We start from the raw sequence: 14,091 nt of genomic DNA, 5'->3' as shown, positions 1-14,091 counted from the left end.
TCTTCTCAGAAAAATACACATACCCACAGATTATTGGCTATAATATTGTGGGTTCCACAGTCCTTGGAAGCTCTTAGGATAGGGTGGGGGAGTGGAGAGTATGGTCACTATATTAAGAATTTCTACCTAAGTCTAAGGAGGAAAGGTTCGTATCTTCTAATAACTAAGTTTGGCAGACTGGTAGTAAGAGATTTCCTGATACAGAGATAGGCATATGGCCATCCAGGCTGTAGGTTACATTTCCCAGCCTCCCTTGCAGCTAAATGAAGCCTTGTGACTAAGTGCAAGCCCACGGAAACATGAACAGAAGTAATATATATGAATTCTAGGTTGTGCCCTTAAAGGGGAAAGATGTGCCTCCCCTTCTCCTTTCCATCGTCTCTCTGGCTGGAATGTGGACATGGAGGTGACTATCCCGGTAATGAGAACAAAGCAAATGCCCTAGGAACAGCAGAAGAACAACAAGCGAAGGTGTTTGATAAAAGTGTCGTGGGTTGAAGCACGCCCTGATTTTGTGCTCTCTTTGTTACCTTTTTTTTTTTTTTACCTAGGTGAACAAATCAGAGAATTATTGCCCAGTGGAAGTCATTAAATTATCCCATCATCTCCAGCATAGTTAGATTCCACAAATGCCAGGCCAACTGTCTACTCAGTTAATAAGTGTGATAGTCATTAGAGTGTTCACCAAGATTCTTGTTTTCCTCTCCACCTTGGCTTGGATAACTCCAGAAGCAGACCCTGAGACAAAGATTTGAGGGCAGGTAGTTTACCTGGTAGGCAATCCCAGGAAACACAAGTGGGGGAGTGGGAAGTGAGGTAAGGAAGGAAAGAAAGGCAATAAGGGATTCATCACAATGCCAGTTACCACTGTAGGCAACTGGAGCTCAGACCAGCAGGAAAAGCATCTCAAAGTCATCCCAACTGACTGGAAGGCAACTGGGGTATTGATCCTCCAAGTCCCCTCCATCATTGGTTGAGGGCTACTTTCGGGGCATTAACCCTTCGGTTCTTCCAGCATGAGTCCCTGGTCAGAAAACACCCTCAGGCAGAGAACTGCAGGTGACCATCAGTAGAAGCCTTTGGTGTGTAGAGGGATACAGTTGGGCACTGACGCCCAACTTTCCTTCTGGACACATGATAGGTTGCACTTCCACAACTTTTTGAAATTAGACATGGCCACGTGACTGGCTTTAGCCAATGAAATACAAGCAAAAGTTCCACCCATCACACCTGGGCTTTAAGGGCCCTTGTGCAGTTTACCAGAAACCCTGGTAGCATAGCGGTTAAGAGCTGTGGCTGCTAATCAGAAGGTCGGCAGTTCAAATCCACCAAGCGCTCCTTTGAAACCATATGGGGCAGTTCTACTCTGTCCTATAGCGTTGCTATGAGTTGGAATCAACTCAACAGCAATGGGTTTTGTTTTTGGTGCAGTTTACCACAGTTCTTTCTTCCTGTGACTCTGGGGCAGATGTCAGTATGGAGACTTCATCTGCCTCTCCCTGGGTACCTCTGAGCTCACCTGTGATCCTGTGTCAACATATGGCAAGAGCAGGAAATAAACTTTGATTTGTAAGCCACTGAACTTCTGTGGTTGTTTGTTACCACAGCAAAACATAGCCTCAACTGATCACTATAATAAGTTTACTCCACAGTGACAAAACTGGCAACTGAGCTCATGAGCTGGATTCCTCTCACAGATGGGCTTTGTTTGATCCATTCAATTATCAGATTGAATCCAAATGGCTGGGTTCTGTTTTTTGTTTGCTTGTTTTGGTTTTTAATCATAAGATCTGGCAAACTTTGGCCACATTCCCACACAGCAGCAATTAGCCCTAGATAGGTGACATTACCCATATTTGATGTGGCATATACTCCCCATACTGTATTCCTATTACTGTGTTGGTTACTTCCCTCTTTTACATTACCTGACCTTTGTAGGCAAAAGCAGACCCTAAGACAAGGACTCAAGTGCAAGTCCTTTACTTGGGAGGTGATCCCAGGAAGCATGGGTCAGGTGGAGAAGTTTGTGGACCAGTCCCTGATGCTCTGTACGAGTTGCCATCAAGTTGGCTCCAACTCATAGCACCCCCATGTGTGTCAGAGTAGAACTGGGCTCTATTGAGTTGCGGTGGCTGATTTTTCAGAAGTAGATCAACAGACCTGTCTTCCAAGGCACCTCTGGGTGGACTTGAGCCTCCAGCCTTTCAGTTAGCAGCCAAGCACTTTAACCATTTGTACGTCCCAGGGACTCCATGGGTGCTCTGTATAAGGCCATAAAGGAATCAACATTCAGAACTCCCCCAGCCTCGGTTCGTTCACCTGTGTCAGTCTTTAGAGTAGCCATATGGGACTGATAAGCCCTTCCACTCATGCCATGTCCTGTCCACCTCTTGCTGGCTACCCAGATGCCTGGATCTCACATACCCTTCACCTGCCTGGATCCATCAATCCCGTCTCTATTGGAGACCCAGCATTTACAATGTCCTTGCTAAATTCTCAATAAGACACAGCTCCTGACCTCAAGGAGCTCATCTTCCGCTGAGGGAGAACTCATACACGCTCATGAAAAGGGACCTCCACCCACACACAAGGCAGGACATGGGCCGTGTCAAATGACAGCAACATAGAGCAAGGGCTTTGGAACTTGATCGTAAACTAGTGGAAAGGGATTTGGGTTTCAACTTGCCTGCTATCACTGTGTGACCTGGAACCATTCACATTTCCCTTCTGAGCCTCAGTTCCCTCATTTGTCAACTTGGGGTTTAGGACTGCATGCTAGTAAAGGTCTTCCTGAGCCCTAACCCTCTGGTTCTTGCTATTTCTCACAACACTGAACACATCATGGGTTTGTGCTATTGGTCTGCAATTCTTAAAGAAGAGGCTGTTGCTAATTCTAATTCACTCAGGTTTGGGAACTGTGACAAGTCGTGAATCCCACCCATGATCTTGAAGGGCTTTTGTGGCAGGTAGATGAGCTGTCTCCTCCACAGAAGATGACTCCCCAAGGTATGTTCTATACAACTGAAGAACCACCCTAACTATTCACGGTGGTGAAGTCATGGAGGTGGACAAGGCCTTCCAGGGTCATCTTGCCTATCCCCCTACCCCCAAGCAGGATGTACAACTGTTTCAAGTCAGCTTGGAGGTCTTTATAAAAAAGATTCTGCCTCATCTGAAGAGGACTTGCACCATGTTTATCTATCAGGAAAGATGGAGTCATAAGTAGCCTAAATCCCTTCTTTTCCAATTCAAATCACTTCCCCAGATCTAACCTTTGTGACTATGAGGAACAGCTGGCCACCATTCTCTCCTAATGGCCCTTCATAAACATTTATGGGACAGAGGTAAGGTGTGCCCAATTGATCCAGGCCATCTTGGTGTCTGGGCGATTGCATTGACAGAAATTTGATTTGTAGCTTCCTGTGCAGATTAGAAGCTCTGCACGAAAGTGCTCCCCTCCACACTTGTATCTGCAAAGTGTACCCCACCCACCCAACAGGGTCACATGCCAGGAAGGCTCCAAGCCTGCTAGGGTTTTCTGGTGGTACGGAATGAATGGCCCATATGCACACAGCACCAACTGGCCTCACTGAAGAGCCCGCACCTCCTCCTTTGGTAGCTGTGCAATGAGAGCCTAAGTGGATTAGTGTCTTAGTCATCTAGTGCTGGTATAACAGAAATATCACAAGTGGATGGCTTTAACAAAGAGAAATTTATTCTCTCACATTCTAGGAGGTTAAAAGTCCAAATTCAGGGTGCCAGCTCCAGGGGGAGGCTTTCTCTCTCTGTTGGCTCTGGAGGAAGGTTCTTGTCATCAATCTTCCCCTGGTCTAGGAGTTTCTCAATGCAGGGACCGCAAGTCCAAAGGACATGCTTCCCTCCTGGATCTTCATTCCTGGTGGTATGATGTTCCCCTGTCTCTCTGCTCACTTCTCTCTTTTATATCTCAAAATAGATTGACTCAAAATACAACCTAATCTTGTAGATTGTGTTCTGCCTCATTAACATAACTGCCTCTAATCCTGTCTCATTAACATCATATAAGTAGGATTTATAACACATAGGAAAATCCCATCAGATGACAAAATGGTAGACAGTACTAGGAATCATGGCCTAGCTGAGTTCACACACATTTTGGGGAGACACAATTCAATCCATGACAGTTGGTTTTACAGCCAGCTCACAAGTTGGACCCACAGTGTAGCAGAGAGCCAGGGTTAACAGGGCATGACCTTGGGGTCAGAAAACCTGGATTCTTAGTCGCACATCATGAGACAAAGCAAGTGCCCTTCAATAAGCCACATTACCTCTCCAAAGCCTCAGTTTCTTCATATGTAAAATGGGGTATTGATCTCCGGCCCCGCTGCCTCACTGGTCTGACAGGAAATAATGAGTGAGAAAGCGCTGACCATGTATAAGCCGGTGTCATAACTGTTGGTGATGCTGTTATAGAATTTGCTTGTGACAGCAGGCTCCAAAGTGGGTTTCACAGCAGGGTAAGCACAAGAGGGTCCACATATTAGAACTCCTAGTTATATTTATTTTAATTTCCTTAGTGAAAACTTCCTTTGGGGTATGTTTTATAATGTCTGAGGCACTTCTAGGTGGATTCAAACCACTAATCTTTAGGTTAATAGCCAAGTGCTTAGCTGTTTTCACCACATACATGGGATTGCCAAGAGCTGGAATCAACTCATGGCAACTGATACTTGTTTGTTTTTAATGTACATATCAATTGCAATCATAAATGATCGAGCACTCACTACCTGCTGATGTTGATTTAAGCATTGTTCATGCATTAAATCTTTTAAGTCCCATGAGATAGGGCCTCTATTATTATCCTCATTTTATAAGTGAGGAAATAGAGGCACTTCAGAGAGGTTGAGACAATAGGCCAAGGTAGAACAGCTGCTAAGTGGAGAAGTCAGAGTTGGAACTCAGGCTGTCTGGCTCAGAAACTCATTGTCTTTTCCACTACTTCATGCTGCCTGGTACAGAAGTATATCTATAACTAATGCGTATGGTTTATGTTACAATCTTAATGCATTATATTACATAAATATTAATATTATGATAGAAAATATAAATATTTTATATCATATTCTTAATGCATTAAGAATAATAAATAGCTAACATACTTTGAAGGGTGTGCCTAAAATCATTTTCTGATAGGGTGCATAATTTAAAAATTGGGACCCATCTTCTTCAGGTCTAAGAAATTGAAGATATGAAGCTTATTACCCCCAAAGCAGAGCTAGGCAACGGTCTAGGGTGAGGCAAGTGAGCTGCTTAAAAAAATTAGGGTGAGGCAAGTGAGCTGCTTAGGGCACGAAATTTAAGGAGACACTCACTTTCAAGGCCTTGCAAGCCTGGCTCTGCCCCCACTGCATTGATGGGGAGCTAAGGGAGCTCATGGCACCACAGGAAGAGATAGCCAGGGGAGGAAGGGAAAGTCTCCATTATTTTTGGTCCCAACACTTCAACTTCTGTGTCCCCAAAGTCCCAAACCCATTGCTGCCGTCGAGTAGATTCCGACTCGTAGAGACCCTATAGGACTAAACAGAACTGTCCCATAGGGTTTCCAAGCACAGCTGGTGGATTCTAACTGTTGACCTTTTGGTAAGGAGCCATAGCTCTTAACCACCATGCCACCAGGGCAGCGAGTACCGAAGTCAAACCCGTTGTCACTGAGTTGATTTCCACTCATAACGACCCTATAGGACAGAACAGAACTGCCCTGTAGGGTTTCCAAGGCTATAGATCTTTACAGAAGCAGACTGCCATATCTTTCTTCTGTGGAGCAGCTGGTGGGTTAGAACCACTGACCTTTTGATTAGCAGCCAAGCACTTAACCTCTGCACCACCAGGGCCATCACAGTGACCCTGCAATAGCCACCCCACGTGTGTCAGAGTAGAACATGCTCCATGCAGTTTTCGATGGCTGATTTTTTGGACATAGATCACCAGGCCTTCTTCCAAGGCCCCTCTGGAGAGATTCAAACCTCCAACCTTTCAGTTAGCATCCGAAGGCATTAACCAGGGGTGGGAAAATGAAGCTAGCTAGCCTGCCAACTAGCCAGAGTGGACACAGGGAAGCTGAGTTCCAGTCTCAGCTCTACGACCTTGGGCCTCAGGCTGCTGTCATGTAAAATGAGGATAAGGAAAATCCTTCCTGTCTCCTCCACAGGTGTGTGAGTGTGTAAGAGGGTGATGTGCCACCTTCAAAGGTCTGCATGACTGTTAGTGTTACTGAGCACTGCATGGAGACCATCCTTGCATTACATTCTGTTGGGTCTCCACTGAGTTCATCTGTAATTCATTCTCGACGCCCCCTCACCCCATCCCCTTCCTGTCTTCCCAACCTGACAATTGGAAGTGGGGGGAGTATCTCATCCACAGGGACCTAAAGAAATGAGATTGATAGATGTCTCCCACTCTCCCTCCAAACTCATAGCAGCTCTGAGGCCCTTGGTTCTTACAGCTGTTACTTAGGGAGAATCCACGGAGGTAGGGTCGCCAGGACTGGGAACAGAGGGACCGCCAAGCGGAGGGTTCACCTGCCAGCACAATCTCTTCCTTCTACAGGGTCATTCCCAAAGAAGAACGGTCCCTGCCCTGGGCCAAAGGCTCCCAGAAGTTTACGGACCACATTCAGTCAAAAACCCACAGAAAATAGACAATGCTGGGTAAGGCTGAGGAAGACTTCCCTCAGCTTTCAGCATGTGAAGAGTTTACCCAAGCACTCACTGAGGGTGAACAGGGCCTTTCTCCAGAAATAGGCCAGGAAGGAGGAAGGGGCTCAACAGTCACCCGCTGGCCACCAAGCCTCCCAGTGCCCAGCACTGGAAGAAATCAAGGTCTCGAAGCTTGTATCATCAGGCATTCCTCACCTTGTCACTAAGTGTCACAGTGACCCAAGAGTGGCTGTACACCAAGAGTTGAAAGATGGATGGGGCAGAGGATGGTTTCTGAAACCCCTAAGTGCCAAACCTGTCTTTCCCCACTATCATCACTGCCCCAGCCCTTCAGCTGTTTGGTGAAAGACCCATTGCCTGAAAGCAGATCTGAGAAATAAAGAGGGGTGGGCATGCGCATTCTCTGGGTTTCCTCCGTTCACATTCTAAGGCCCACCACTGTTGTTGAAGACCTCCAAATTTTGCAAACTTGAAAACAAAGCTACAAAGTATTTCTGCTAAAGCTTTCTCATCTAATAGATGGGGAACAGAGGCCCAGATAGGTGATGTAATTTGCTGACGGTCACACAGGGATAATGGCACAGCCGGGACTCCTGCCCCCCATCCAGTGCTCTTCCCAGCACATTCTGTTACCCAGCTCAGCTCCAGAAACTTGCATTCGTCTCGCCAAGGAAACAGTGGAAAGGAGAAGTGTGCCAAACGGGCTCCTCCTGCCCAAGGGCAGGCACTTAGTGCCCCCAGGTGGGCTCCAATTCCTGGGGAGGGCCGAGGAGTCTTCACTCAAGACTTCAGAAGTCCAGAGGCCAAGCGAGGGCTAGAGGTCAGGTAGTGCCCAGCGGGCATCTCCAGAATTCCTAGATCTCATCCCTCTGCCGAGAGACCTCTTTCCCTGCAGCCTTTTGGTCTGCGCTTTGAGTCTGCAACAGTGCGCTCTCTTGGCTCCCAGCGCGGCGCCATGCGCCACGGTGCCAAAGGACGAGAGCGAAGTTGGAGGCGCCTGGAGGTGACCCGTCCGCCCCCACCACCTTCCATTGTTTCTTTCTGGGAAGGGAAAATCACACAACCTGTTTGTTTCCCCAGCCCTTGCCGGTGCGGAGCCGGGCATATGGGCATCTTGCGCTCCGCATCTGTGTCCTCCGTCGCGTTTTCTGTGGATGTCTGCCTGTGTGTGAATCTGTGTGTGTATTTGGGGCCAGGTGCTGAGAACAAACGTACATCTGTTAAATTTGACAATAAAGTCTTACAGTGAAACTGCTAAGATTGAGGTGGTGCGTGGGGGCGGTAGGCAGAGGGGTTAGGGGAGAGCTGGAGTCTCAAAAGAGGACGTCAAAGCGCCTGGCCCAGGTATTATGTCGGGGGAAGGTGAGGAGAGCAGCTGCTCCTTCTCGCGGGGTGTGTATGGGAGCGAGGGTGCGTGTGTCCCTGTGAAGAGTACACACCGATCTGTTCAACATATGTCGCCACAAATCACAGTATCTCTCCCTCCTCCCACCCCCTCTCCTGGTGCAGCTCCTCACCGAGGGCAGAACAGAGAGGCGATGAGAAGAGGCGCCGCTTCAACAGGTGTCTCCGAGAGCAATGCACCTTTTCACGCATTCACCATCTCCGGCGGCGACGCGAATAATGCGGACACTTTGTTTCCAAGCGCTGCGCGCGAGCTGCGGACGCCGGGGGGAGGCCACCCTGGACAGGGAGGGGGAATCTGTAAATAAAGACTTCGGACGCTCCTGAGGGCCCTAGCCCTCTCCTCCCTTTGTTCGCAGACTCCCTGGGCCGGAGCTCCCTCGTGCGCCCTGGGGGGTGGCATATGGCGCCCTCTCACCTACCCAAGAAAAAGAGCCAGCCACCCATTCAAGAGCGCACAAGGTCTCTGGGCCCGGGGAGGGGGAGTCTCTGAGGGAATGGCTTCTCTCCCAAAGCGGATGAGAAGCCCGCCTTATCTCTCCTCACCCCACCCCCGCCACCTCCTCAGCTGGCGCAGCAGCCGTTGGGTGGGGAGCAGAGCGCGGGGCAGCACCAGCCTGCGGAAGCGCCCCAGCTCCTGGCAGATGAAATATGGGGCTGGTGAGCCCTTGGAGACCATATGCTTTCAATAAAAGAAGACAAATAGGACCGAGATAGGCCTTGCAGCCAACCTGTTATAAATGGGTGGCAATTGGGCCAATGTACACTGGAGCAGAGCCCCCGGGGGGAGGCCTGCTCGGTGCCAAATCCATGTGTCAGCTTCTGGGACAGGTGTGCCCAGGGGCCAGGGGCCAGGTCTCCCCCCTCCGGGTTTATCACGGCAAAGGTAATATTGTGCTAACTATGAGTAAACAGTCATTGTGAAAATGAGGGAGAGTTTATCAGAGGCGAACTAGTTGGGGGGTGGCTTAACAATAAAGTTGCCCGCCTTAGGAGCAGGTGATGGCTGGCTGCGCTGACTCCCGCGGTAGATGTTTTCCAAAGCACTCCACTTTACAATCTCTTGTAATTATTTATTAAACGAAATCTATTTATTATTATTTTAGCAAACACTGGAGACAGGTGGGGCTTTCTTTTCGTCGTCTCCTTTTGTTTGAAGGGCTGTTTGAAGTGGCCAGTCTCGGCCTGGGCAGCTCGCTCGCCAGATTTTTGTCTTCCCCTCTTTCAGTACCGAGGCGAAGGCGAGAGAAAGAAGCCCCCTCCTCTGGCAAACCATTAGCTATTCAGCTTCCCATAGCCCCCTTCCTCCCAGCTCAATTCTCAAAGAGCCCCCAAGCACGGCTATGATTCCCCCCGCCGACAGGAAGGCGGTAATGCCGGCCGCTGCCTTCCTTCTTTTCCATTCTGTCCGCGGTCTCCAGGCGTCTGACTGTCGCCTCTCCCCTGGGCCCCCGCAGCCTCTAGACAAGCTTAGATCCCAGAGAGTCGCAGGATGAGGGGGTTCCAGAGGCCCCGGAGGCGATGGCTGGCCCGGGGCAGCAAGAACAGGGTCTGCTCCCGGAAGGAAGATCCGTTTCACAAACACCAATTAGAGCGCACCGTGTTGTCAACACCTGCGCCTCCGCCGCCAAAAGCACAGGGATAAAATTTGGAGAGGGGTCTGGGCGTCCCATGCAGCGGAGAGGGAGGGCACAGATCCTCGATCTCTAACCTCCCTGGGATCTTCGACCTCCAACCCCGCCCTCCTGGCCAGAAGCACCGGGAGTTCTGGCGTTCAGTGACCAGGCGGCTGCTCCCTGCCGCTGTGCGCTCCTCGCCCTAGTTGCTTTTTGCGCACAGCAGGAGTGGTGGTAGCCTGCAAGCCCCGGAGGGTCCTGAGATGGAGGTGCTCTAGGGAGGCTAGAGAATAATTCCAAGCAGATCCCAGGGTTCTCTCCCCTCCAAGAAGTTTCCAAGAATCCCCCAGAATGTTCTCTGTCACAGGAAGCTCTGGCTGCAGCTCCCGCCACCACCCATTAGCAGCTCAGGGAAGGCTCCAGCCAGAGAGAGCTTTGCCCTTCCTCTCCATCTAGGTTCACCGCAGGTCGAGTGTCCCGGGTACGGGCTGCTCTTCAGGCTACCAGGGAACCACAGGGAGGCGATGGCATCCCTCATAACCAAGGCTCCCCACATGGAGCCTACCTGGGTCCATCAGCCCTAGGGAAGCACGCTTTGGAATTCCTCTCCCAGTTCCCAATTCACAGGGGTGTAAGTTAAGCAATACTGGAGCATGGGGCAGGAAAGTCGAGAGATGGGGCTGGAATGGCTCCCCTTGGCGCTGCGGTATGGAGTCACTATGCCTTTTCTTACATGGTCCAGATATCCTTCACAGACCCCAGGCTTCTCCTGTTTTCTGTATTTAGGGGTCTTTGGTCTTTGCCTTGAGAAAATATTTTCCGTGTAATCAAGGAGAAGGTACAGGAGAGAATCTACACTAAAAGTCTTGATACCTGAGTCCTATGTGGTCTGATAGAACTTGCTATGTAACTTTGGTTTGTCATTTTTCCTCTCTGGGCCTTGACTGTTCCATCTGTAAAATGGGCCTCAGGTTCCCATTTTTATGACTAGAAGATAGATCTGGAGCTAATAATGACCCAAGGGAGAAGACACAGCAAAGATGAGGTCCCAAGAATCCTGGTGCAGTCTCTTTTTTAGTCTTGACCCTGACGTAGGGCTTCGGTTCCCTCCACTCTCTGCGCCCCCACCCCAGTTCTAGATCTCTCTGGCTCCCAAGCACATCCACTCTCTGCCTTGGAGTTAATTTCGTCCCTCCCCCCACCCCTTCAGCAGCCTGGGCAATGAGCCGTCACCAGCGCGGACATGCTGACCTACCTCGTCTGCTCATTCCATCCCCTCAACCTCCCATTTGGGCCTGACACCTCCACCGGGTTCTGGGAAGCTTAGGGTTTCTGGGCTCGTTAGAAAACGAAGCCTTCCCTGCCACGGGAGGCTTAGCCCAGGCGCCAGTCGTTTCGGCCTCTGCTTCCTCCCTCCCCCCGCCCCCGTACTTCGCGGTGAATAAGGACGAGCGGAAGCAGCGACCCCTCACCCTGAGTGACCGGAAGCAGAAGACCACTGGGTGTTCGAGGCGGGAACAAGAGGGAGGGGCGGGGAAGAAAGGAGGGATGATAGGTTCAGAATCACTATGGTTAAAGCTAATGGGGCAAACCGAGGGCCCAGTGCTTCGTGGGCGCTCATGACGAGGCAGGGACCAGGCCAGGTGACCGCCGCGGCCCCTGCCCGCCTGTGGTTGGACAGGAGGGCTAAGGGGAGAAAGGGTGGATCTGACTCCCTCAGTACCACCGCATCGTGGGGGTTCAAAAAGCACAGCCCAGGCGGCGGTCTCCAACTCTCCTCTGGTTCGCGGTGCACTCCTGGCCCTATCCTGGCCCCCTCGCACCTCCCCGACCACTCCCCCTGCAGGCCCTGGCCAGCACGCTAGGGTACTGTCCACGCCTAGTGGCGGTGTAATGGCCCCTTGAAGGTCCCACCACAGCCACTTTCCACCTCTGGGGAAGGATCAGAACGTCTCGGGTGGGGTGGGCGGGGCGGGGTTCCAAGTGCCCCTATCTGGGAGAGTTTGGGGCGGCATCTCAGGACGCGGCTGGGACTCAGACACCCCCCAGGCGAAGGTTTCTGAGCCCCACGGACATAGGCAGGATTCCTCTCCAAGCCGTCGGCCTGTTTCCCAGGAGCAGCTGGCTAGTGAAACACCACTCCACGTGTGTTTCTTAACCTAACCCATTGCGCTGGAGTGCAGGGTGGCAGCCGGCAAGCTGGTAGTCAGGACCTCTGGCTCCTTGTTCCATTTCTCCCACGACCTCACAGTGCGATTTGAGGCAAGCCTTCTCCCTCAGAGTCTAAATTTTCACGTGCATGACACGTGGGGATTGGCCTCTCCTACAGGCGTCCCAAAGGTACCAAGAGATAATCTGAGCAGAAGCAAAAGACAGAACACGAGCGAAGCTCTCTAGGCGGCCAGATGCGAGCCAGACGCGGTTTTGCGCATGGGCGAGGTTCTTTGAGGAACTGAGAGTTGCTGGGACAGAGCCCGTGGGGAGAGAGCAAACAGAGCGCGCTCCCCTCCCCCGACCTGGGCCTTTGTCCGGAATCCAGCTGTGCCCCGCGGGGGAGGAGGGGGCTCGCGTGGCGCGGCCCCGGGGCCCAGGCGCTGATTGGTCCGCGGCTGAGGCAGCAGCCGGGCAGGCACGCTCCTGGCCCGGGCCGAGCAGATAAAGCGTGCCAAGGGGCACACGACTTGCAGCTCAGGAAATCCCTGCGGTCTCACAGCCGTGCCGAGACAGAGCCACAGACAGGGCCCAGGACCACGCAGGCTTCACGCTTCTCCGCTCCCGGGGCTGGGGAAACTCCCAGGCGGCGGCGCCTGCAGCTCAGCTCAGCCCGCGGGCGGGAAGGCCAGCTCAGCCCTGGTTGCTCACCCTTCTGTGCCGTTTTGCGCCCAGCAAACTAGGTAACCCTCTTTTGGCACTTGGAGGGTGCGAAGGGACGGGTGGCAGGGTGTCCTCTGACCCGGCGGGGTGGCTCTTCCTCGGTTTTGGTTGTTTGTTTCACCATCTGGTCCGGGGGTCGAGGGCTGAGCGGATGTGATCGATAGACGCTTACCGGTCGGTCGCTCTTACACCACCGCAGGATGGCGCCTCATCCCTCGGGTGCGCCTGCTATCCAAGTGACCCGCCAGACTGAGCAGCCCTTCCCGAGCGCCTCGGACGACGAAGTGACCTGCTCCGCGTCCGCCCCGCCCAGCCCCACTCATTTACCCCCGGGCTGCACCGAGGCCCAAGCCAGCGGCTGTCGGGGGGCAGCGAGGAAGCTCCGGGCGCGGCACGGGGGACGCAGCCGGCCCAAGAGCGAGTTGGCGCTGAGCAGGCAGCGACGGAGCCGGCGCAAGAAAGCCAACGACCGCGAGCGCAATCGGATGCACAACCTCAACTCGGCGCTGGACGCTCTTCGCGGCGTCCTGCCCACCTTCCCGGACGACGCGAAGCTCACTAAGATCGAGACGCTGCGCTTCGCGCACAACTACATCTGGGCGCTGACGCAAACGCTGCGCCTAGCAGACCACAGTCTCTTCGAAGGGCTGGAGCCGCCGGCGCCGCCTTGCGCAGAGCTAGGCAGCCCAGACCGCGGCTCCCCCGGGGATTGGGGCTCCCTCTACTCCCCAGTCTCTCAGGCGGGCAGCCTGAGTCCAGCTGCCTCGCTGGAGGAGCTGCCGGGGCTACTGGCGCCAGTCTCCCCAGCCTGCCTGCGCCCAGGCGCCCTGGCCTTTTCAGACTTTCTGTGAAAAGGCCCGTCGGCGGTCCGGAGGTGGGGTGCTAGGAGAGAGGGAGGGGACTGTCAGGGGTGGGCGGAGGCTGTGGCTCTCGAGCACAAGTGTTCCTCCCGTCTCTCGCCTGCCGACCCCTAGCAGCCCCCACGCCCGCGGGGGTGGCAGACCGGGTTCAACACCCAGCCCTCCCCGCCAAGCCAACTCCAGCAACCCTATACCTCTCCCTGCGCGAAGAGGGCACTGCAGGCTCCACGCGTTCTAGGCCCCTTTCTGGGGCCACCCCAGAATCTCGTGCAAAGAGGGATGGTAGCACTACACAGCGGGAGACGTCTACCGTCTTCAGAAGCCCTACCGGCACTCCAGTCGGTGTCTGTCTGTCTGTCTGCCTGTCCGTCTGTCTTTTCCCACACCTCCCCCAACAGGATTTAATCCAATGGTCTCAGCGCTGGCTCCCCTAGCCCAGCGTCTCTTCTCCAAAGACGCCGCTGCCCTTCCCTCCTCCCCCCATTGAGTCCCGGGTTTCGGGCCACTCCACTCTGCCTTAATCCATGAAGGCGACCCTCTGCCTTCTAGTGCACTTTTCCAAGCCATAGCCCTTCCAAGCCGGGGCAAGGCTGTGAACTCGGAATTCGGGATTCCGGCGAGGGGAGCTCCTCCGCCACGCCC

The 14,091-nt window shown here is 52.9% G+C and overlaps 1 protein-coding gene across 1 annotated transcript; it reads left to right on the top strand.

Moving 5' to 3' along the window:
* The first annotated feature begins 12,789 nt into the window (after positions 1-12,789).
* On the top strand, positions 12,790-13,440 carry NEUROG3 (neurogenin 3). The gene has a single exon (XM_003409307.1). It carries the CDS (start codon positions 12,790-12,792, stop codon positions 13,438-13,440), a length of 651 nt encoding a protein of 216 aa, XP_003409355.1.
* Positions 13,441-14,091: the final 651 nt, after the last annotated feature.

This window comes from Loxodonta africana, chromosome 16, assembly GCF_030014295.1.
Source record: "Loxodonta africana isolate mLoxAfr1 chromosome 16, mLoxAfr1.hap2, whole genome shotgun sequence".
Lineage (NCBI taxonomy): Eukaryota > Metazoa > Chordata > Mammalia > Proboscidea > Elephantidae > Loxodonta > Loxodonta africana.
The sequence above is the reverse complement of the archived record's forward strand: the minus strand, read 5'-3'. Positions and strand labels throughout refer to the sequence as shown.

Bases quoted from the DNA above. Each gene is read 5' to 3' on its own strand.
- NEUROG3 (XM_003409307.1), top strand. From the start codon at position 12,790: ATGGCGCCTCATCCCTCGGGTGCGCCTGCTATCCAAGTGACCCGCCAG.